This window comes from Triturus cristatus, chromosome 4_1 (assembly GCF_964204655.1).
Source record: "Triturus cristatus chromosome 4_1, aTriCri1.1, whole genome shotgun sequence".
NCBI classification, from domain to species: Eukaryota; Metazoa; Chordata; class Amphibia; order Caudata; family Salamandridae; genus Triturus; species Triturus cristatus.
In genome coordinates, this window is record NC_140585.1 from 872709805 (window position 1) to 872734366 (window position 24562).

Here is a 24562-nt window from a genome sequence, read left to right on the forward strand (position 1 = left end):
ATTTCTTTAGCAATGCTGAGATGGGGTGTAATTCGACTTTCACAAGCCCTGTAAGTTTCCCATGTTCATGACTTACTAGAAGTTCTTGTAGTCTTGTTTATTCCAATATAATCTTGTTAATCCCACTGTAAATACAGGACTACAAATCCCAGAATGAAATGAATAAATTAGGACTGAAGCAGTTTGTCATGCATGGATCTAGGAAACTTGGCAGCTATGTTTCTCATATATTTTAGTGGCAAACACAGCAGAGTGTTTGCAATAATGCCTTGCCTGGGTCAACTATTGTATAAATACAATGGGGGAACCCTATATCCCTCAGAACCTGGGTAAGTATAAGTAGAGCTACAATGGTTCTGTTGGGGAGACAACAATTACATTGCTGATAAAGACGAATCTTGTTGTGATTACTTTATAAAACTCTCTGCGTAACCAATATGCCAGAGAGTACAAGTGGGCTAAATCACAGCACGCAACAACATGAATATTGGAACACAACAATACAACAGGAAACTCCAATTTGCTTGCTAAAAATTATTATTTGTTTTTTTCGGGTTTTCACAAACCATTTCTAAAAACACATTTTTCAAGGGCTGTCAAAGTGAGGCGCAATTGTGAAGTGACCAGTGTTTTAAAGTGACACGGGTGCTCAGTGCTGGTAGTGCAGTGCATATATACAAGAGTGAAGCTTTATACAAGTATATACAAGGTGATGAATGGTCAGAACAGCAACGAAGACAATATCTCTGGTTGTGGCAGAGAAGCTCAATACTATACACCAAGGGATTTGTTAATGCTGAACCATGTGTTTTCGTTGACGAAAGACCCTTATGATGCGTTAGTATGGTGTTATAGCGGGTCTTCTTCAGGACAAAAGGACAGCCCAGCAAGTGGGAGGTATCCCAAGGTCGTCCCTCGCTGAGTGGAGGATGCCAGAAAGATCTCTTGAGATGAGGTTAAAAGAATAATTTGTCTTGCCCTATGTCGAGTTTGTAGGGAAACAATGAAACTAGAGATAATTCAAAGAACATCCAGGCAATAAGTCCGTGGGTGTTTGTGCTTCTCATTCAGCAGTCTTCCACTCAGCGAGGGACGACCTTGGGATACATCCCACTTGCTGGGCTGTCCTTTTGTCCTGAAGAAGACCCGCTATGACACCATACTAACACATCCTAAGGGTCGAAACATCGATGATAACACATGGTTCAGCATTAACAAATCTCTTGGTGTATAGTATTGAGCTTCTCTGCCACAACTAGAGATATTGTCTTCGTTGCTGTTCTGACCATTCATCCTCTTGTATATACTTGTATATAGCTTCACTCTTGTATATATGCACTGCACTACCAGCACTGGGCACCCGTTTCATCTTTAAAACACTGGTCACTTAACACTTGCGCCTCACTTTGACAGCCCTTGAAAAGTGTGTTTTTAGAAATGGTTTGTGAAAATTTGAAAAAAACAAATAATAATAATTTTTTGCAAGCAAATTGGAGTTTCCTGTTGTATTGTTGTTTTCCAATATTCATGTTGTTGCGCGCTGTGATTTAGCCCACTTGTACTCTCTGGCATATTGGTTACGCAGAGAGTTTTATAAAGTGTTCACAACAAGATTCGTCTTTATCAGCAATGTAATTGTTGTCTCCCGACAGAACCATTTTTGCCTGGGTCAACAGCTCCAATTAGACCAAAACGTTGGAAGATAGAAGATAGACTGTTTTAAGGTTAAACTGAACTAGAGCAAAATAGGTAAACAATGCATATCATGAAATGAGAGCAATTGTGTTTATTTGAATGGAAATGTTGAGCATCAACACTCAAGAATATAAAAGACTCAAAGCGCTGCAGACATTTCGGTCCATGTATCTGTATTAATGCATCTACTGCCCTTTCTTTCTTGAACATCAACGGGCAATCACTTAAGATTTAGCTAAGTGCCTTGTTGGACTGTAGACTGGGACAGCAGCCAGTACCAATGGTATTGTGAAGGAATACCTTCATTAAAATGAGTAGAAATACCTGCCTGCCATGGTTCCATGGAGTGAAGATTGACATGGCTATTTAGGGTGATATTGGCCAATAATATAAACATTTTTGACATAGTGATGAAAATGTCCAGAGATAAACACTTAGGGAAGACAGTGATAGCAACCAGATACCAATACCTTTGTTTCAATGACAGAAGAAATGGGCAGTGTTATGCTACAGCATTAACTTTGAAAATTACTGATTCCTGGGTACATTCCACTTTTAAACACAACCTAGGATGTTTTTAGAACTGTAAACAGAATACAATGCGCCAATATCTTATAGAGAAGATCTACTTTCCATGCCTTTGTGTATTGAGATTATAAATCTCTGCCAAGGTCCAATCCTTTCTGCTTTAGTTGCCCTATTTAACGGCCATTCAGTAGCTGTAGAGTACACGGTGTCAACAGGCAGTAAAAGGCTATTCCAAAATAAGGCTGTAAAAAAAAATTACCACCTATTATAGTGCCTGACTAACATTCACATTTCTTTTTTTTTACATTCTGCGCAATCTTCTTCTGTGCTGGAGGCATGATAAAAAATGCTTATTCTATTAACAGATCTTTTTACGAACATATGTTAAACAACAAAATGCTCATGTACAAAGGGCAAACATTTTCACATGATAGTATCTCCTTAAGGGGTATGTTTTGTTTGTGTCTGTTTGGGGAAAAACATACCCACAAAATCTAATTTTTTAGTGGATGAATGATTTATGTTTTTTAAAGAAGAAATATTAAAGGGAAAATTCTGTCAATCAAACTTTTCTGCAAAAATACAAGACCACGGGTGAAGGTCTGTGATGTTAACAAAAACATCTGAGGTTTGTTAACTTTGAGAGCAACATTTTAATTCCTTCCATTAGAGTAATGCCATTATACCTCTTTCTAAAAATAGAGTGACATCAGTCCTCAAGCTAGAGAAAACAGTATATGGTGCAGCACCGATAATGATTTGACCTCAATGTATTCCCTGTTTCAGCTGGTCCAGGATAGCCCAGACCCTCAAAGTGCTAGATAAAGGTTCCACCTTCAAGGAGATTATAATTACATGACAGACCACTCAGATCGATGCTTCCAGGCAAACAGAAATACAACAATTCTCTTAAAAAAGAACAATGGAAAATCAAGAAAGAGAAAGTAAGTAAAAAGCAACCACATACACATCTTCAAGGCGTTTTTGTTTGCTTAACTTCCCGGGTTTAATTTGTATTAACATGCGCTTTTATTAAAAAAAATAATAATAATAATAATAATAAAATAAAGGTCATGGGAAGCCAAAGTTCTCTCTCAGGGAATCCATAAGGAGAACTCCACACACTCACAGCACAAATCAGGCAGATTTCAAGGCAAAAGGGAACAACGAGAGAATTCAAAAGAAAAACAAAAAACAAAAACAGCAGTGGGAGGACAGTGGGAAAGCTTTAAAGCGCCCAATGCTCAATGTGGAAATGATTATTATTTAGTTTTCAACTTTTTGTTAAGTTCTCTGAGGTGTTCAGTTCTAAGATTCTTGAAAAAAAAAAGAATAATGATGTACCGGCTGGAGAAAGTAACAACAATAATGACAGTAGTAACAATTCACAATAATTGAAAAATAAACGTTTAGGGAACTGTTGCAATTTCTCTCTGTTTAGTCTCTTTCTTTCTGCAGTTGTGCAAATCACACTTTTAATTTAGTTTTCTTTCTGTAAGTCTTTTTTTACCTATGTGCAAAGATCCAATGCCAGGGGAGCACAAGTCACACTTTCAGCCAGCTTGTCGTCGTGATCCTAACCTCTAGAGAAAGTAAAGAAAATATGACCCATTTCTCATTGTGGCACTTGCATCTTCGAAACCTTTGGTTTTTATTTATTTTTGTATCTGCACCTATTTTCTAAGATATACAGCTCTGCTGGCCAGCATTGTTCCTCGTTAAAACTCTGAATCCATATATGTATGCTCTTCACCTAGTCCCTTGGTTGAAGTGTCCACATAAGGTGCATATTGAATTGATCAGATGTCAAACAAATTAATCAACTCAGCAGAAAACAAAATGGCAGCATAGAAGTCAAGCTGGTCCCTTGGAGGTGCTCAAGATAGGATCTTGTCTTAATGTTGGTAGCTTCCATTCTACAGGCTAATATTGAATTGTTTGGTAGATGAGGAGCAGCAAAAGATCAGTTGGCGAAGACCGTCTTATTCGGAAATTCGAGGTTTTATTTAATTGACGAGGTATTAACAGGCTTAAAAACAATGGATGTCTTTTGTGGGATTTAAAACCATTTAACACAAAGCACTCTCTTACAGAGTGCAGCATATTCAGGTAGAACAACCAGTGGAATCACGATCCAGGTGTTGAGGTTTGACCAGTTACAGCATGAATAAGCACTCTCTGCTGACATTCATAATTCCATATAGAGAAACAGTTTGGCTGCTTTAGACCCTGGACATGAGAACAACTATCGCTATGAAAACCATAATGCTTGAATCAACCCCATAAGGATTTCCTGTCACCGTCATCTGAGGACACCATTATTTTGACTGCCTTCTTTCCAAATTGTGCTGATTTCTTTGTTCTCTTTGTTTTTTTCTTGTGCTCTGGAACCAGTTTCATCAGACAATAAAAAAGTTTGAAAATGATTCATTGTGAAATACTTTTGATTCTTACAAATTTGCTAGCATGCTTTTTCCATGAGAGGCTTGATCCTTTGGAAAATCCTCTTTATGATGAGCCAGAACTTTTCTACTGCAAATCACTGAAACAGCAGACTGGGGTAGGTTTGAGTAATGACCAGATAGCACTGTAACATGCTCTCAAATGTTGACTGCAAAAGGCAACCAGTTTGCTGCAGGATCTCATTGTTCCAGTTTTGGAGAGTAAGTCATTTTCATATATTTTATGCCCAGTGGCATGACAATGGAGACTGCAAACTACCAATTCATGATCTTACAATGTATGCCAAAGTATGCCTTCCTGCAGCCATGTTTCAGCTCACTCCTAGAAAACAGAAGATGTATCCATAACAGGGTAAACTTTCATTTAGGAAATGGTATATCAATATTTGAAAAGGAACATGTTTGTTTGCAAGAGGAATGTCGGACGGATTTTGCTCCAGGATCATCAAAAACAACTGTACATGAAACTGTAAGGTTGAACTACTGAGTTGACCAGAATCTGGATCATTTATTCTTGACCTATGTGCTTGTTTCTTTGTCCACCTGAAAGCAACGTGAAATGCTTCAGCCACAGATTGTCCAGATAAAGCTAAATGGATGAAGGGGTGCCTGAAAAGCCTTTATATTGAGTGTCGCCATTATTTCCAACTATTGAAGCTTTCTGCTCTTCATAACAATTAGGGAGACGCAGGAGAAATCACCTGATCTGGTCACCTAAAGCTGTCTTGTTTTACCAGAAGAAAAGGCTTCACTCCCACCACTGAAAACTGTTATTTGTTTCCTATTTATGATCCCATAATACTGAATTTAAATTTCAATCATGCCAGGAGATGGCAAAGGAAGCGGCAAGCAACACGGCAGATTACACCTTCTGGTTTCCCTTTCTGATACTGATTATGAGACGACTTGGGACCTGTGACCCGAGACCTCCACCTGAATGTCTTTGCGTCTCGAAGTCAACCTTCCTCTGTGGACCTTCTGGAAGCTACCAGTGTTTTTCCACAGGGAGAAAGGGAAGAGCGGATCGAGGGCGGAGCTCTGCTTCCAGCCTATCAAAGCTGGCACTTGGTAAAGATGATGATCTTGACTGAGGCACGGCTTGGTTTATCACTCCCAGGGTACCCTGGAAGGACAATTTTCAGCTGTCTATGCGCATGAGCCCAATGACTTCTTCAAGTTTGCAGGCAAGTTTTTGTTTTCCAGCCTGGCCATCTTGGTCCAAGGCAGTAAGGATCTGTTGGGAATACAAAAGAAAAGCTGTTAGTACTTGGAAAGTTTGATCATACATAGCAAAGTGTCATAGCAGAAGAGTGATCTAAGGAATTGTGTAAATGATTAAACAATATGGAGGTGGAGGCATGGGTCATGATGTTGGTATGTACTACACGCAAATAATCAGACTTTCATCATCTACTTTAGCCACGCAGCTATGCACTCAGGATCTGAAACAACATCCTCATATTTATCAGGACCACCTCCCCCTCCCCCCCAAACAAGACTGCTCCAAATTAGGAAAGCGATGGAAAGTCACATCTTTAAAGAACAATACATCACAATGCAATATCTATGGTCAGGCTAGGGTTTGAGAGATGTCACCAGAGAAGGAGTAGTTTCTTTTCTGTAACTCCAGTTCTGTAGTAGGGGTATCTCTGTTATAGTCATAATCTAGTGAATAGTCCCGCCCATGTGCGTGGACCCCGGAGCAATAAAAAATAATCTCTAAAAGGTGACAAATCATGCAGACCTGCATACACCTTTAAGAGAGAATTTAATTTAAAGACAGATAATGCAGCCTATACCCACAGGCTACACTGTCCAGTACTTCAACTAGAATTCCACCAACATCCACAAACAGCACTGCCTGTCTAGTTTTTCTTCCCATAGGAAAAAACCCTGCCTCTACCAGCAAAAGCCTCTGGAATGATAGAGAGGAAGGAGTGGACAGACAAGCCCCATAGGCTGCCATTATGTGGCTTAAAACAGGATACTGTGCCTTTAAGAAAACTTTCCAGGTTTCCAGAACTTTCCCCAGTATCCCAGAATGCCCAGCAGGTCCCATTTACTTTCAGTTCTTTTTGAAGGCGTAGCACGCCAGACCTGTAGCATTCTACATATGAATAAGTATCTCTCCACCGGGGAGGAGGGCGGGCGCTTATGACTATAACAGAGATACCCCTACTACAGAACTGGAGTTACAGAAAAGAAACTACTCCTTCTGTAGTAGGGGATCTCTATGTATAGTCATAATCTAGTGAATAGAATGGCAAGCCCATCCCGACACAACAAAAGCGGTGGAGAACACACAAGACACTACCACTACTGTGCGAACAAATTTCGCAGCGAAGCCTGCCCAACCTGAGCATCTGCCCTGGCATCCGTGTCCAGACAGTAATGCGCAGCAAAGGTATAGACCGACTTCCAAGTGGCCGCCTTGCAGATTTCCGCAATCGGAACATTACGCAGCAAAGCCGCCGTGGCAGCTTTGCCCCTGGTGGAATGAGCCTTAGGTTTACCCCCTAAGGTCTTATTAGCCTTTTGATAACATAATTGTATGCAGGACACAATCCACCGAGAAATGGACTGCTTAGAGGTCGCAAGACCAGTCCTGACTGAGCCATAATTAACAAACAATTGGTCAGACCTACGAATATCCTTGGTCTTATCCAGATAAAATTTCAACACCCTCCGAACATCCAGGGAATGGAGAGACCTTTCCGCTGGCGAAGAGGGATTCTGAAAGAACGTAGGTAAAGTTATGGTCTGGTTGACATGAAAATCAGAGATACCCTTAGGAAGAAATTTAGGGTGAGTACGCATCACAACCTTAGCAGCATGAAATACAGTATAAGGTTCTTGACAACATAATGCCTGAAGTTCACTCACCCTGCGGGCCGATGTAATGGCCACTAGGAACGCCGCCTTCCAGGATAGGTGCTGCAATGAAGCCTTGTGAATGGGTTCAAAAGGCTCCTTCATCAGTCTGGACAGCACCACATTCAAGTCCCAGGAAGGCGAGGGAAGTCTGACGGGAGGAAACACTTTCTTCAAGCCTTCCAAAAAATCCTTGACCACAGGGATCTGAAAGAAGGAAGTCTGTGAAGGGCATTTCCTGTAAGCAGTCAAAGCAGCCAGATGAACCTTAATGGAATGGAAATTAAGGCCAGACTGCGCCAGATGTAAAAGGTATGGAAGGATGACATCTTCCTTACATGTTGTCGGATCAAAGTTCTTGGACTTACACCAGATACAGAACCTCTTCCACTTGTAAGCATAGGATGTCCTAGTGGAAGGTCGCTTAGACTCCTTCAGAATGTCCATACAATCGTCTGGTAGATTCAGATGGCCATATTGCACTATTTCAGGAGCCATGCCGCCAAACTCAAAGACGAGAGGTTGGGGTGCACCATCCGCCCCCGAACTTCGTGAGAAGGTCCGGCCTGCACGGCAACCGCATGTGAGGAAGGAGAGATCGGTGAAGTAGGTCCGTGAACCACCACTGCCTGGGCCACTCCGGGGCGATCAGGATCATCCGCGCCCTGGACTGGGACAGCTTGATGAGCACTGCCGGAATCAGGGGAATGGGTGGAAAAGCGTACAGAAAGCTGTTCGACCAATCGATCCATAGCGCATTCCCCAGCGTCCCCCGCTGGTAGTACCTGGATGCGAAGTCTCGGCATTTGCTGTTTTCGGCGGTGGCGAACAGATCTATGTCTGGAGTCCCCCACCTTGCGAAGACTTCTCCTAGTACTTCGTCGTTTATGACCCATTCGTGGTTTTCCTGAATCAGCCTGCTCAAGGCGTCCGCCTGAGCATTCTGCACCCCTGGCAGATGCGTGGCCGTAATCGTCAGTCCTCGGGCCAGCAGCCAGCGCCAGATCACCTGCGCCTCCTGCGACAGAGTGCGCGATCTCGACCCCCCCCCTGCTTGTTGAGGTAATACATCGTGGTTGTATTGTCCGTCTGTATCAGCAGCGAGTTGGTCTGGAAGGACGGAAGGAAGGCCTTCAGTGCCAGGAAGACAGATCTGAGTTCCAGGAAATTGATGTGGTACGTCGATTCCAGAGGAGACCACTTTCCTTGAATCTGCAAGTCCCCGGAATGCGCTCCCCAGCCCTGGAGAGAAGCATCCGTCACTACACTCGTCGTGGGAATGTCCTTGTGGAAGGGAACCCCCTTGAGGAGGTTTTCCGCCGAACACCACCACTTCAGAGACTGAAGAGCATGCAGCGACAGTCGTATCTTGTCGTCCCAAGAGCCTGTCCTCTGATCCCACTGATCCTCCAAGCACTCCTGCAGTGGTCTCATGTGTAGCCGTGCGTGAGGAAGATACAGGAGGCCATCGATCCCAGTAGAGAAGACACCTTCCTCACTGTCGTCGATGGAGCAGTCCTGAGGTCCTGAGCCTTCCGAAGGAGTGATAACCGTCTCTCCTCCGAAGGAGACACGCTTGCTGACCGCGTATCGATGGAGGCCCCCAGGTACTGTATGCACTGGACCGGAGTCGTGACCGATTTGGACATGTTGACGTGTAACCCCAGCTTGTGTAAGAGAGCGCACGTCCATCGGAAGTGATATTGTGCTTCCGAGAAGGATGAAGCCTTGATCAGCCAATCGTCCAGATACGGGTAGACAAACACCTTGTTCCTCCGCAGGTGTGCCGCCACCACCGCCATGCACTTCGAGAAGGTCCTGGGAGCAGACTTTAGGCCGAATGGCAGTACTGTGTATTGATAGTGATTGGCGCCGACTTGGAATCGCAGGAACTTCCTGTGCTTCTTCGCTATGGGCACATGGAAGTACGCATCCTGTAGATCTATGGCACAGAGCCAGTCTCCCCGTTGCAGCTGAGGGTAAATCTGGTGCAACGATAGCATGCGAAACTTCTCTCTGCGAATCCATTTGTTTGCCTGTCGCAAATCCAGAATGGGCCTGAACTCGTTCTTGTCCTTCTTGTGAACGAGGAAGAACCGAGAGTACAGACCTCTTCCCCTTTGAGACAGAGGTACCTCTTCTACCGCCTTCTTTCTCAACAAGATGTCTGCCTCCGCCTGGAGCTCTCTCAGCTGGAATCGAGAGCTGACCGGCGGAATCTCTGGAGGCGGGCTGATAAACCGAAGACTGTATCCATTGCAAACAATATTCAGCACCCACTTGTCCTGAGTAATTTTTCTCCACTCTGCCGGAAAAAATTGAATGCTTCCCCCCACTGGAGTGGGTAACGGTTGAGGGGGAAGTAGCCGCTCAGGGCCGAGACCCGGCCGGGCCCTTGGTAGTGGTAGTAGCCTGCTGGCCTCCTCTACCCCTCTGGCGCTTCTGGAAGGGCTTGAACTGCTGCTGTTGTTGCTGCTGCTGTCCCGAACCCTGCCCACGCCCTCTGCCCAAAGACCCGAACCGCCTCTGGAACGGGCGCTTCTTCTTCTCGGCCTTCTCCAACCCAACGGCCGTCAGGGTTTCCGCCTCCGCCTTCATGCGGGCCATCTCATCGTCCGCATGTTTCCCGAACAGGGTTTCCCCCGAGAAGGGCAGGTTGGCCACTCTTTGCTGCGCCTCTGGCTTGAGGGACGTCAGGCGCAGCCACGAATGCCGCCTCTGGTGAACGCCATGACAGTAGGCGTGGGCGGCCAGCAAGGATACATCCGCCGCTGCGCCGATCACCTGATTAGAAACCAGCATGCCTCCGCGCACTGTCTCCAAGAAGTCCTCCTTCTTGTCCCGGGGCAGCAGGTCCGCATACTGCTGCAGGGACTCCCACAGGGCCCGGTCGTAACGGCCCAACAAAGCCCCTGCACTCGCCGCCTTCATGGTAGTGGCGGCGGTACCACACACCTTCCTGCCCGCAGAGTCCAGCCAGCGGCTTTCCTTGTCAGGCGGGACCGTCGACGAAGGGGCGGTCGCATGTTGTTTCCTCGCCACCGTCACGATGACCGAATCCGGCTTCGGGTCCACTCTCAAAAAGGTAGGGTCCGACTCCGGGGCCCTGTACTTTTTCATGAGCCTGGAGGGGGCGGCCTTCGTCATCGCGGGAGTGAGGAACAGCTCCAACGCGGGTTCCACCAGTCCTGGTACAAGAGGCAGTAGAGGGCGAGACAGATGTTTCTTATGAAGTGTCTCGAATATCACGGACGTCGTAGGTGTTGGAACCGTCACCGTGATACCCAACTTTGCTGCCCCTCTCAACAGCACCTCTTGGAAAGAGACCAAGTCGTCCACCGGAGAAACCCTAGTCCCCGGTGAGTCCGACAGCATCGGGGAAAAGTCTCTGGTCGAGGAGCGCGTGTGCGACCTGGACCTGTGCCTCCTACGGCGTCGTCCTGAGTCCGACGATGACCGTCCACGGCTCCGTGACCTTCTCCTCCTGTGAGAGCGGGAGCGCGACCTCTTCGGCTTCGGCCTGTCCGTCGGTCTAGCCGGTCCCGGCGACCGCGGGCGTCGTGGCTTCGGGTTCCCCTGCGGCGGAGTCGGGTACCTCGGAAGGGAAACCGACCGCGGGGGAATCGGCGGCGGTCCCACTGGAGTGCGTGGCAGTGACCGAGGTGGGGGCGGCGGAGGCAGTGTCCGCGGCTGTGGAGGCGGTGGTGGCGGTGGAGGTGGCGGTGGTGGAGGTGGAGGAGGCGGCGTTGGTGGTGGTGGTGGAGGAGGAGTCGGAGGAGGTGGGAGAGGAGGCGGTGACGGCGGCATCCGAGGAGGCGTATACACCACAGAGTACACCGATTCCGGTGACTCTCTCTTCCTCGACGTCGATCTTCTCCTCGACGTCGATCTTCTCCTCGACGTCGATCTTCGCCTCGACGGCGACCTTCGCCTCGACGGCGACCTCCGCCTCGACGGCGACCTCCGCCTCGACGGCGACCTGTGCCTCGACGGCGACCTGTGCCTCGGCGGCGACCTGTGCCTTGACGTCGATCTCCTCGACCGTCTCGACGTCGATCTCCTCTTCGGCGGCGACGTCGACCGTCTCCTCTTCATCGACGGCGAACGGCGATCTCCCCTCGACGGTGAGCGCCGACGCCGGGTCCGATCTCGACGCCGACTGCTGGACGGCGCCGAAGACGGCGTCGTCGCCGACGATGCCGATGTAGTCGACGGCGGCCTATTCAGGTCCCTCGACGGCGATCGTCGACGCCGCTTCTCCCCAGAGCCCTGGGGAGACGGCGAACAGACGGTGGTCATCCTCCTCGACGTCGCCGTCGACGCCCTCGGCGTCGACGGGGAGTGGGAGCGCTTACTTGTCTTCCTGCCCCTGGGGAGCCTCCCAGAGGCCTCAGTATGGGCCAAATCAGCCCCTCCAGACCCACCTGGTGCCTTCAGTCTTCTCTCCTCCAGAACTTGAAGCCTGATTTTCATTCTGTCCCTCAGGGTCCTGGCTGAGAACGAGTGGCAGATGGTACAGTCTTCAGGCACGTTGGACTGGGGAAGGCAACCTATACACACCTCGTGTGGGTCAGTTTTAGCCTTCTTTCTACCACATTCCGGGCACTTGTCGAACAAGCCAGGCTTGTTGACAGTACCAGCTACTAAGCACTTGAAAAAGTGACAAAAATTGACAAAATCTCCAAAAAACCCTTGAAAAGGGGAGAGCTCAATGCTCCAGGGTCCTGCTAGCAGGAGCCGGAAAAAAGAACTGAAAGTAAATGGGACCTGCTGGGCATTCTGGGATACTGGGGAAAGTTCTGGAAACCTGGAAAGTTTTCTTAAAGGCACAGTATCCTGTTTAAAGCCACATAATGGCAGCCTATGGGGCTTGTCTGTCCACTCCTTCCTCTCTATCATTCCAGAGGCTTTTGCTGGTAGAGGCAGGGTTTTTTCCTATGGGAAGAAAAACTAGACAGGCAGTGCTGTTTGTGGATGTTGGTGGAATTCTAGTTGAAGTACTGGACAGTGTAGCCTGTGGGTATAGGCTGCATTATCTGTCTTTAAATTAAATTCTCTCTTAAAGGTGTATGCAGGTCTGCATGATTTGTCACCTTTTAGAGATTATTTTTTATTGCTCCGGGGTCCACGCACATGGGCGGGACTATTCACTAGATTATGACTATACACAGAGATCCCCTACTACAGAATCTCATCAACACTGGAGTCATTATCCACTCTCAAAAATTAACTGATAGAAAACACACACAAGCCCCACCTGGGCTTACTTTGGCACTCTGTGCATTCTGTATTCATTGAAAGGTATGTATACCCTTTTTTATATTGTGCTGGCTACAGCACATTTTTTGTTTTGTAACTCTGTACATTGTGGGCATTACTATTATCAAACTCAGTCGCATTTACTATATGGGACTGGGAAGGATGGACAACATAACAGGCTAGCCTTCCATTGTGGGGGCGGGACGACCTCTTTCAGCTTCTGAGTAAAGACATCAACTGCACCTCATTTTAAATTGTTTGTACATTGTAAGTCAGCTTTCACAGATAACCATGTGTTTATTATAGAATATTGGCATACATTTTGTATTTTTCAACCACTGTCGCTTATCGCCACTTTGTTTTTGCAAGTAACAATCAAATGATTCAATCTAAACAGAAACATCATTTTGTATTTATTAAGACTGTATCCCTAATTTGGAAATTGAACTGGGGTCTGTTGTGAGGTGTTCTTTACCACTTGATACTGCAACAGTAGGGGCGCCTTAGTGCATTATGATTAGGGCTCAAATATCTTTTTCTCATTTTTACACATAAAAATAAAGCAATACTTTGTTTCCTTTTCTCTGCTTATTATTTTAAAACAGAAATTGATCTGTCTCTCTCTTTTCTGTCACTTATGCCCGACAAGACAGATGTTGTGCATACTGATAGGCCAGGGAGTTCAATTTAAAAACGGTTAGCAAAAATATCAGCATCACATGGTAGGACTGTAATGATCATTGTTTTGTATAGAGCGACATCTTGTACAAATATCCTACGATGTCCATGCGCATTATCACCAAAAGGAGGAGTCACCTACCTTGTACATCTTGTACAAATATCCTGCAAAGGGTACATTTATCAGATAAATGTGTACAAACCCTAGTGGTAACCAATTGTCTCACTAACAAATAAGGTGTCTTTAAATACCAAGAAGATGAAAACATAGATAAATAAAAATGGAAATGTTAAAAAAAAAAAAATGCCATAAAGATGGAGCCCTAATTATCACACAGGGGCCTAATTACAGGTGGCTCACCTGTTTACCCAGAATCGCAATTATAACTGATGAGCTGTTTATTGCACCCGGTAATTATCAGGTGAGATAAAGTTCACACCCTTTGTTAAATATTGGGAGAAAACCGGCTGTAATCTCACACAGGGAAAAGGCACGATATTTACCACACCATGAAGATTTTGGTGCAGCAATCAACAAAAACTGCATCTTATGCCCCAGTAAGTCAGAATGGGTGGTAGTTACTGCATCCAGTGCACCTCAATGTCGGATATTGGTGGGTGTGATAATTATCACCTCTTACGTGGGCTGCCTGCAATCAAGACCTAGTGATGAAAATTAGTGATGAAAGGGCCTTTGCTACTTAGACAGAAAAATGACTGCAATTCTAATGCAAAGCAGCACAGCATAAATGCGCCATGTCTGAAGCCATCAAAACCCTGTCCTACAAAAAGTGCCTTATAGTGACATGCAGCCTTAAGACCTCTATGCGCTCCTGTGCTGTCTACTGTGCATCTCCTACACAAGCACCAATTACATGTTTTTCATTGTTGACACACAGGCAACGCTCATGACAAAGAGAAATATTTTTGTCTCCAAGGATTTGACTTCTCAGTAATTACAGTATTTAAGTTACTCAATATATTAATTATAACTTCCCTGTAATTTCCACCATATGTGGTATTCATTTCTTTCCAGAACATGAAGCAGGCTATCTCTGAATAGCGTTGCTAATTATGTTGCCTCGGTTATTAGCATCTTCATTATGTTTGCATGATCATTATAATTGCTGCAGGGCGCATATTTCTGCAAAATGTAGCTTGCTATTTCTGGGGTCACTGAACAAAGGTAGGTACTAAGTATGTGGGGATAAAAATCAGCAAAGAAATAGGATAAATAGAACACCTTTCTTGGGTGAATGGATGTTGTGGTACTAATCCTTCAAAAGGCAGATCTTTTACGAATTAAACTCATAACCCTTTTATGGGTGATAGAACCCTATTGTGAATATATTTCATCCTGGTGCACAGACTTCTAAAAATGAGAAACGGCATAAAAATATTTTATTATACATCTAAATAAGGAACTAAGCAGCTGACATTTAGGAAGTAGTCTAGTGTTTTATTGCCAATATTCACAAATGGAAATGTCCATAACATTGGATAAACTAATGTTCAGAAATTTAATCTAGTGTACCCTGCACCCTTTCTCTCTTAGGGACAGTGACTAATCCTTTTGACCAACATTTAGGTCCCAAGCCTGGAAGTCAACTTCCGCATTGTAAACCACAACCCCTTTTGTACGAATGAAGTGCATTTGCAGATAAACTAAATTTCCCTAAACAGACTTTACCAAATGCTGTATTTTGTCCAACGATGTCAGTTGCTTACATATTAGTGCATTTCAAACAACAGCATTACCTTAGAAGGCTTTGGAATTTCAGTCAGTACTTAGATGCCTTCATTGCCTCATTCAAGGACTCCACCAAGTACAAAATGCCACTTTAGACTCCTCATGAGAAATCCAGGTCAGAATGTCCTAGGGAAGTCCGAAGGCATTTGAACCCCAAAGTAACAACTGGAGTCGTTCACCTCTGGTGTCCTAGTCCCCTTTACTGTAAACCAAGTGCCCATTTTTAGCCTGTGACTCTCAGGGTAGCAACTTACTCAGAAGAGACTCAGAACTCATCAATGCAAGAATCAGCCAACAATAAATAACTGTTCAATCTGTGTTCTTTCTTAAAGAAAGCAAAGGAACGTTTTACACACAAAACTGAAGCCTCTGCATATATTAACAAACATATGTAATCCGGTGGAAATAACTATGGGCACAACCTCTAAAGGACCTTACAACCTACAGAGAGTGAACAACAAGGAACGGTCACATAGGTCAATTAACCCCCAAAGTGTATCCTGATCGGCCTATGAAGGAGTGTGTACACCAGCAGGCCCTTACCCTAAAACACAAAATCGTTCTATGTGCCTAGAACAAAATGAGCAGTGCATTAATAAAAAATAAAAAGTCCGTCCCACTGCTTTTGTCAGGTGTCACTGGACTATTCAAATGCAGAGCAGAAGCCCTTCCCTTACAATGTATTTCATTCATTAACACTTTCAGGGTAATAGCAGAACAATGTATTGAATCTACCTTTTACTGACATCAGCAATATGCACTGACTATGGCTACCATAACAGTTACCTAGCCACCACAGCCACCTAATAAAAAAGGTCCAGGCACCCTAGAGCATTTATGGCGTGTTGCTCTTAGCACCCTAAAATGTTGGTAGCCTGCAATGCTAAACCTCAGGTTCACTTTTTAATACTACACTGCACAAACATTTTTTGTTGTAAATGAGAGCTTTAGGAGCCTTCATAGAGTCGGTCTTTTTCGTTGTTAATCTAACAATTGTTCCCACAAGGCAGAAGCACAAATCTTCAAGGGCCACGGGCGGGCTCAAGAAAGTGAGACTGAAACCTCTCTAGTGTGAATTGTGATCACTCAAAAGGGAACTGCAAGCTTCTCGCAGAAGCATCTGTGGGAGCCAATGAGATGCATCAGATGGGAGAGAGTAAGACTGCTTCTGTGTAGAGAATGTGATATTTTAGCCAAGAGAGACCGGCTGCTACAGACCGCTTGGTTATTACCTTCAAGGTGTATTACAAACTTTTACTGTTTCTCCCTATTATCACCCATTGACTTAACATTGAGGGTGAGTTACATTGGAGCATCCACTGCGCAAAGGCACAGTTTATGAGAAGCAACAATTAATCTACTGATTGCACTTTTATGACATTTATAAAGTGTTCATAATAGCAGCATTTTTGGAACCTAACAACCTGAGTTAGCTGACTCATTATGAACATGAAAAATACACTCATTGGGCATCATGTTAATTTGCCATTTGGCCTAAGTTAAGTTTGCAAATTGCATTGACTTGAGAATGTGGAAAATTGCACAGTGATAGATGGCATTATAGAAAACTTTTCTGGCTGGGTAATTATACAAGCTCACAATGTGTTCTAATAAACATTATGAACAATTTTAAAGTGCTACCTAGGAGTCCAGCGAATTTGGCAAGGGTGCGCACTGGGAGCATTATGGAAGCTTGAAAAGTTTGGCCGTATCCGCAAGACCACAGTCAGAGGAAGATCCTTCTTCTACCTCGCAGCAATAACCTAGAACACCCTGCCTCTCCACCTCAGGCAATCACCGTCACTGCCTCAATTCAGGAAGTACTTTAAGACCTGGTTCTTCGAATGAACCACAGCACCTTCAATGAACCAGCAGCTCTAGCTCCCAAAGTGCCTTAAGACACTTTGGGTGAGTAGTCGAGCTCTACAAGACACCTGATTGATCGATTGATTGTTTGAGTATGCTAACTCGTGCAGTATAAAAACCTATACATTGAAAGGTAAAATGTCATTGGTTTATGATGCCACTGGTTGGCAGTGTAGTGAGTTGTAGTCTTTTGGCTAAGCTGCTTAAACCTGGTGACCTAGATTCTAATCCTAGTCCAGTAAATATATCATTTTAACATTACTAGGTTTGAACAAGTGTACTCTAAAAATACACAATTTGCCAATAGCTTTTACAAATATTTTTTGGAGGAGAATCCCTAAAGTTGTTGCTTGTATTGCAGTGTTTAAATAATAACAAGCCTTACAAAAGTTAATAACAAAATGTAATTTAAAAGACACAACAAGATAAATTATCCACAAAATCGTTTTCAGAAGACTCCCATGGCACTTTGGAAAGTAGCCTTTATATCCTTCCAAAGTTACAAATCTAATATTCTTTAATACACACATCCTTTGGAACTAGATTTTCCCAAAATTCACTTGATAGAATTATGTACATTTTTGCCTGGGTCATGTTTTTTCAAAAACCCCAAGTGAGTTGTTGTTTTCCAGCTACTGTGTGAACCCCTGTTTGTACAGGGCTCATAATTACGTCTCGGGTCGTATTTACTGATTCCAGTAATTTCTGAGTGCATCACATATCTCACCTACCAGAATTAAAGAGGTGAAACCTGTATTGTATTTACTGTATCATGAGCACTCGTGTGTGGTTAGTATCAAAATATTCATGTTGTTCCCCCGAAACTGATAGTAGACTCTATTTATTGCACCCAATAGATAATGTACCTCAAGGGATCGTTATCTATCTGGTTGGTAAAAGGCACCTCGATTCCAACAAGCTCTGAATCAAGACGTAGGTCTGTATGGTAAGTTCCTCTCGGTTATTGTTCAAGTTTCAATCATTTCACCCAAGGCAGCTTACTGTTGGTCAAATGACTAACAGTCAACCAGATTCACTGCTAAAAGTGCTGATCCTGGCATTAAACTTTTTATTTCAATGTGTAATTAAAAGTTCATTCTCCTTTATTGAATGGCATCAGTCAAACCTTAGTTTTTTTCATCAGTGATTTCTTGGGGAAATATCATAGACTAACTTTGTGCCCCCTATTTCAGACTCTAGGTCCTTCATCAGAAGGAAATGAATCTTGGTAAAAGGATTCAACTGTTCAGTGATACCAGTCTCACAGGCTCCGGTTCCTGTTAAATCCTCAGGGGGACAGTACCCCAAAGGAAAACCAAGATTACTCAGCAGACCCTTGATTGATTTTCCCGGGGAAGGGTAGCTTCAGAACAATGGTTAACATCTACTTTCCTAGCAGAGAGAGCGATGAGCATGAAAATAGTGCTGACAATTCTTCAGATGTCACTTTCAAACTAGGAGGGGCTGTCGATTGAACAATGTGTTATCAAAGGATCCACAAATAGGTCCATCAGTCGCATGCTCTCATACATTAATGGGGATCATAAAGAATAGCTGCACTTTACAAAATCTAAGTAAGAAAGAACGAAAGTGCCAGATATTTATGAAGGCCAATAAAACAAGCAAGGAGAACCACCACAAAGCTAAAAACAATAGAGAGTGGAGAACAGGGACAAGACACCAAAATGATCTTGGAGCTAAAGGAGAACATGATAAAAACAACAAACAATCAAAGGTGAAAGCAGTAAAGGGTTATGAATCTTGGAGCTAAAGGAGAACATGATGAAAACAACAAACAATCAAAGGTGAAAGCAGTAAAGGGTTATGAAAAGAGAAAAATAAATATTAGTATATCAGTGCTAGAAATGATTGCACCTGGTACTCTTCAGTACAAATTGCCTTTCTCCTGGGCAAAGAGAGTTGATTCTTTCTAGTTGTTATCATAGTCTGTGTGAAGGGTGGCAGTCAGGCTGCACAGGTCAACACTACACTCTATTTGCAAGTGCTTATGGCTTCATATCAAAACCATCTTGGTGAAGCGTACAAGAATATTCTGATCGATTATGACACATTGATTAATGAATAAGAAACTTGCTGGACATGGAGCCTGTATTTTCCACCTGGATTCCTACTGATAAAAGTTATAAATTCTGATACTAAATCTGAGGTGTAAAGTCTAATGAGCAGTGGCGGCTCCTTCATTGGGGCGTGGGGGCATCGCCCCACTGCTTTCTCGCAGTGCGAGAAGGCAGAAACATAAAATGGTAAAACTACCATTTTATGTTTCTGCTTCTCGCACTGCGAGAAGCAGAAGTGCCTGGAGTGCCTGGTTGGGGGGGGCAGTGGCTTTGCCCACTTTTGTGGGTACTGACGGTTTGGTCGGCCCCAGGGCCGACCAACTCAGTCATGCGCACTCTCCCTTTTTCTCTATGTAGGCTGCTGCATGCAGCCTACATAGAGAAAATGACCCGGCTGGGGCGCTCTCCGCTGCGCCTCACCAAATACAACGCTGCCATTGCAGTATTGTGATTGGCTTAGGGGAGCAGGAGGGGGAAGGTTGCTTGCAACGCGGCAGGAGCTGAGGCAGCGGCGCGTGACTTCCCTCCCCTCGTGCAAACCCTCCCGCCTGTTTTGCCGGCCGCGACTGCTAACAGAAATATAGACACGCAGATAGAAGAATAGAAAGACGGTGGATAAAGGTACCTCTAGGGAAGAGTTTTGGGATAGGTACATATAGTGTCAAAGTCCAGTGGTTGGGAGGAGGGGATCCCCACACTCAGCCTCCATGCCTGCCCCGTGCTCCACCTGGCAGAGGTGCCGTTGTGGCAGTGTCTGCGTGGGAAAGCTCTCATACCGGGATCGAGCCCAGAAAATAAACATACGGAATAAAAAGTTCTTTTAATTTTCCCAGGTGTGCGTATTGTTGTCCGCGACTGTGCGAAGGAAGCACAGCTAGCAAACACACAGGAGGCTGGCGCAGGCAAGGACAAGCGCACACATGAGGAGTGTTACATTTACTAAGGTGCTGCATGACGCGGCCTCTTGGCCTGGCGCCATATGTGTGTTCACTGCAGCTGAAATGGACTCCTCGAGTTCTGCCCTCTGAGACTCTGGCAGACTATCACTCCTTCCACATCACTGACCGCGTGCACTCCAGTGGCCTCTTATTTATTTTCCATGGCTGACCTCGTGCACTGAAACGGCGCCTCAGTTTAGTTACCCTCATCTACTTTTACAAAGCCTGTCTCTTTCACCCATTACTGGCTTCTTACATTAATATAACTAACTGGTGCTCGGGTAAAGCGCTCCGATTCCTTCGGCTCGAGTTCGCGCTATATAAAACTGCAAACGACAAGTAAAAACACATTTAAAAAAACACTCGGCTATTCACATAAGCACTCATGTCTAGCAAATCCTGGGAAAGAGGAAGATCGGACTGCAGCCTTTTATTGATCCAAGTAAATAGGAACACTGCAGCGAACATACAGGGCCGTACAAAACTACCCAAATTAATTGGTACTGCCAGTGTTATCGCATGTGTAAAACCTAAGTATACACTCCAACAACACAATCCCGTACACTCCAATGCTTAATGGGGCAGTAAAACTGGTGAGAACTAATCTGAAAAAGCTTCGAAGCCACGTTACAGAGAAACGTACGGAAGGTTTGTGGAAGTTTAAATGCACATTTTGGTCAGGAGCGTTGCTCAGAACTAAGACGGTCTAAACATTACTGTCCCTCCTTCACAAGCTCCTCTTGTGTCATCCAACTCTTCTTTTCCTTCTCCAATTACACCTTGCCCCTCCTTGAAGTCACATTTCCTTTAATCGAGATTTTCTTCTATCCAGTATGATTAAGACTAGTTGTGCTACTGCAGTACCAGTAAATTGTTGTTCATTTTAGTTCCATATTCTCAGAGCATTCTCAATATGTGTCAATCTTCTATAAGGTTTCTTAACTCACACAACTCTAAACAGTAGTATTGACTGAGCTGTTCTTCACACCTTCTGGTTTGCTGGAAAATGCACCATTTGCCCACTCTTATTTCAAACTTTTCTCGGGGGAAGAACCCCCGTACCCTCTGTAGCTGGTCCAGGCTCGCTGGCTACGCTCGCTCGCCGCAGTGAAGTACGACAATTGTTTTACACCCCACCACTTTCAAATGTCACCAGCCGCCACTGCTAATGAGTAAATGTTATAAGAGGATCAGGACATTGGAAAGATGGTGCAAGGAGGCTCGAATATGAGCAAATCAAGAAACAGGTCACTGAGCAGATATGAAGGGCACATAAAATTCATAGACTCTCATTATCTAATTTATATTTATACAAGTAAGAAAGGCATACAAATATTATCAATAAAGTAGCAATAATATGCCGAATTTTGCTGGACAGCTCCACAATATGAAACTTATCAAATAGACTGAAGTTTTTTTTCAACTTAATGTCAACAGAAAATTAGATACTTGATGGTGATAATTTTGACACTTACAGTAAGACTTGTAGGCTATTTTATTTTGATAATATACGTCCATCCCTGCCTGACTGTATCTTGCATTTTAAGAGTGTGCATCTTTGACACCATTCACAGGTTAGAGGAACAATGCACCAAAATATCACTATGAAATTTTCATTTATTTAAAATGTTAAATATTTTTTATGATCTATATTAAAATGACAAGACATCAAGATTTGTTTGTATCAATGTTTTTTCGAAATGTTTCTTCATGATAAATCACTTAAGATTGTTCATATCATCCAGTATCATGGAACAATTTATCTGCTGGAGAATGTTATTGGTGGGCTCAGGACAGACACCACCTGAAGCTGTACTCTTTTGCTGCAGGTAACTCTGGCCTTTCTTAAAGACAATTAGAACATGTAATGTCAATGTTTACTTTGGTTGGTACAGGAAAAAAAAACCAAGAAACATTATCTCAAAATGGAAAGATTGTGTTGCGTTGCATGATGTCAAGCCAACTTCTGAGCACATTACTACAGAAATGGTTTAGTTGGAAATGCTAATCAAACGTGGGCTGGAATGGGTGGGCTTTTAGAAGCCCTTTAAATGTCTCACCCCCATGAAGTTCTCACAACCTCAAAAGACACTCTCTCTATACTTGTAAGTCAATTTGTACCCAGTGACCAGATTGCATAAGTACAAAGGGGCTTGATTAAAATGCCCTGTGTATTAGAAACGGACCTTTGGAATGGAGAGCATTGGGGAGAATGTGGAATCAGTGCTGGTGGTGTACTGGACTGGCTCTGAATTTGAATCTAGGTGACAGATTCAGAGTCTTGAAATGTCTTTATTTTGAATTATGTGCAGATTTGGAAGAAGTGAGATTGATTTGTCTAAACTAACTGAGAGGGTGTAATCCAGCACAGGCAGAATGATAGCCCTGATCACAGGACATGCTTGGTGTCTATATACGTTGTCACAGTTCTCAAGGTTATAGGATACCAACTGCACCGTTGTTACTAAAAGCTAAAAATTCATAACACAGTCAAGCATAATTTTTTCATGCATACTTTGGCTACCAGATTAAGGTAGTCTCTAGAGCTGGAGGCCAAGAGAAGGGAAAATTAAAGGGAGCGATCACGACTCCACAAGGCCTCCATTTTAGCGTTATATGATAACAGACAGTCATTGTTCATTTAGACTTAAATATCCGTGGGTACCCTGTTGATGAGAGTTTTCTGTAAATTCAATGGAGTCAGATGTTTATATTTCGGATCAGGTTAAAGAAGAACATGCACTGAACAGAATCAAAGGCGCTAAGAAATGTTTAAGAAACGTTGACAAGTAAGCAGTGGTTGGGAGCTTGACCTCTGCCTCACCTCTTCACTGTATTTTCCCACGTAGGAGTAGATCTCAGAAAGGGCGCTCATGCTGTTGAACTCGTTCATATGCATGCGAGACTGTTCGGCCAAGTAGGCGTTCATGTCCTGATCACTGATGGGCTGCATTTTGCTAATGTCTGAATAGTACCTGGAGAGGGCGAATAGGGAAAATGTTAACTAACATCTTTTGCTACATACAGTCAGTTCAGTGACAATTCTACCAACACCCTTTGCAAACACAGCACATTACAATGTCAGGGCTTGTTAAATGGCATTTCCTATGCATTTTATTTGTTTATCAGTTCTTCAGCCTGAAGCACTATTTGATGTTATCGCAGGTTTCCAATGGATCTGGGGTACCATGCTACAACAGATCAGCCCCCAGCGGGCAATAACACACATTTCATAATGTTTCACCAACGTTTCTACACTTTGCATGCAGCAGGGTTGTCCTTCTGTCATAAAAGGTGGTTTGTGGCTTAAGTACAGAGACTGAATCCTGCTCTGATGCAGACAGAATGATTGGAGATATCAAATTCTTACTGCACTACAACCCCCTAAACTGAGACTGTGTGTACCTCTCATCACTGTTGTTTCAGCATCTTTACTAGTGAACGAAGCATTGATAATCCTTCCTGCTATCATGTTGTTGTATGGTGGCCAGTTTAAATCATGGTTTGTCTTAATTAATTTGCTCCCATTGCCCCTTGACAGCACAAATGTTTGTGAGATCTTGTGTTCTTCCCTGGCTCAGAAAGAATGGTTCACCCCCCAACCACACAAACAGCTGAAATCCAAGGATCGCTGGGCTGCATTTCACTGTTTATGGGGCTGTTGGGGGCTTCTCACAGGTGATCACCTCCCGTCAGACCAGAGATGGTGCCTGCCATAATAGCATTGTTAATGCACATTTGTAAGTCTAATAGTATAATGAGAGCTCACTAAAGATGCACCTAAGGAGATTAGCGGGGCCGTGCTACCCAGAGGCTACTTAAGAATGTTACCGCTAATATGATTTCAGTGTTTGCTAATGTGACCCACCACCAGAGCCATTCTGAAGTTATTAAAAGTCCTTGCAAAGTGATTATATACACTCGCCAGTGACAGCATAATACCCTCCCTCTCATAAGCATTGACAACAGCCAATCTATAGTAACAGCGCCTACAGGAGTAAACCTATGCTGATTATTGAAGAGGTAGCTGTCACACAAGTTTCTGCATGACCTGTGCAAACAAGTGGGAGTGTATAGTAGACTTGAATAATTGTCCAGTATAGAATTATGAATGATATTCAAGTCTCTTTTAAGAATACTGAAGTGGAATCAGTGAAGATCACAAATGAGCCTCTCTAGTTGAGCCTAAGTATATTCCAGCTGGTCAGAGGTAATGAGCAAACAAGCTACTTTAGAAAGGGGTGGTAGAGCTATATGCAGAACCATGAGCCTCAATCATAGAATTACACACTCCATCGAATACAGCAAACTCTCTAGAGCCTTTAATATCATAATACCATTAATGACAAGTTGTTGAGGGGGATCAGGCAAGCATTTATTTTTAAAGGAAGGTGTGGATTCACCCAATGTAGGAGTCTAAAATGTGCATTTTTAAGA

General features: G+C 44.0%; 1 protein-coding gene across 4 annotated transcripts in view; it reads right to left on the minus strand.

The window, feature by feature from the left end:
* Window positions 1-1587: 1587 nt before the first annotated feature.
* PLXNA4 (plexin A4) overlaps window positions 1588-24562 on the minus strand; it is a 1024340-nt gene continuing 1001365 nt past the window's right edge. For all 4 annotated transcript variants that reach the window (XM_085653587.1, XM_085653590.1, XM_085653588.1 and 1 more), the window contains 2 exons: window positions 22950-23100; window positions 1588-5919 (listed from right to left, as the gene is read on the minus strand). In XM_085653587.1, coding sequence (XP_085509713.1) covers window positions 5824-5919; window positions 22950-23100 — 247 coding nt within the window. In that variant the 3' untranslated portion in view covers window positions 1588-5823. The remainder of the gene's footprint in view (window positions 5920-22949; window positions 23101-24562) is intronic.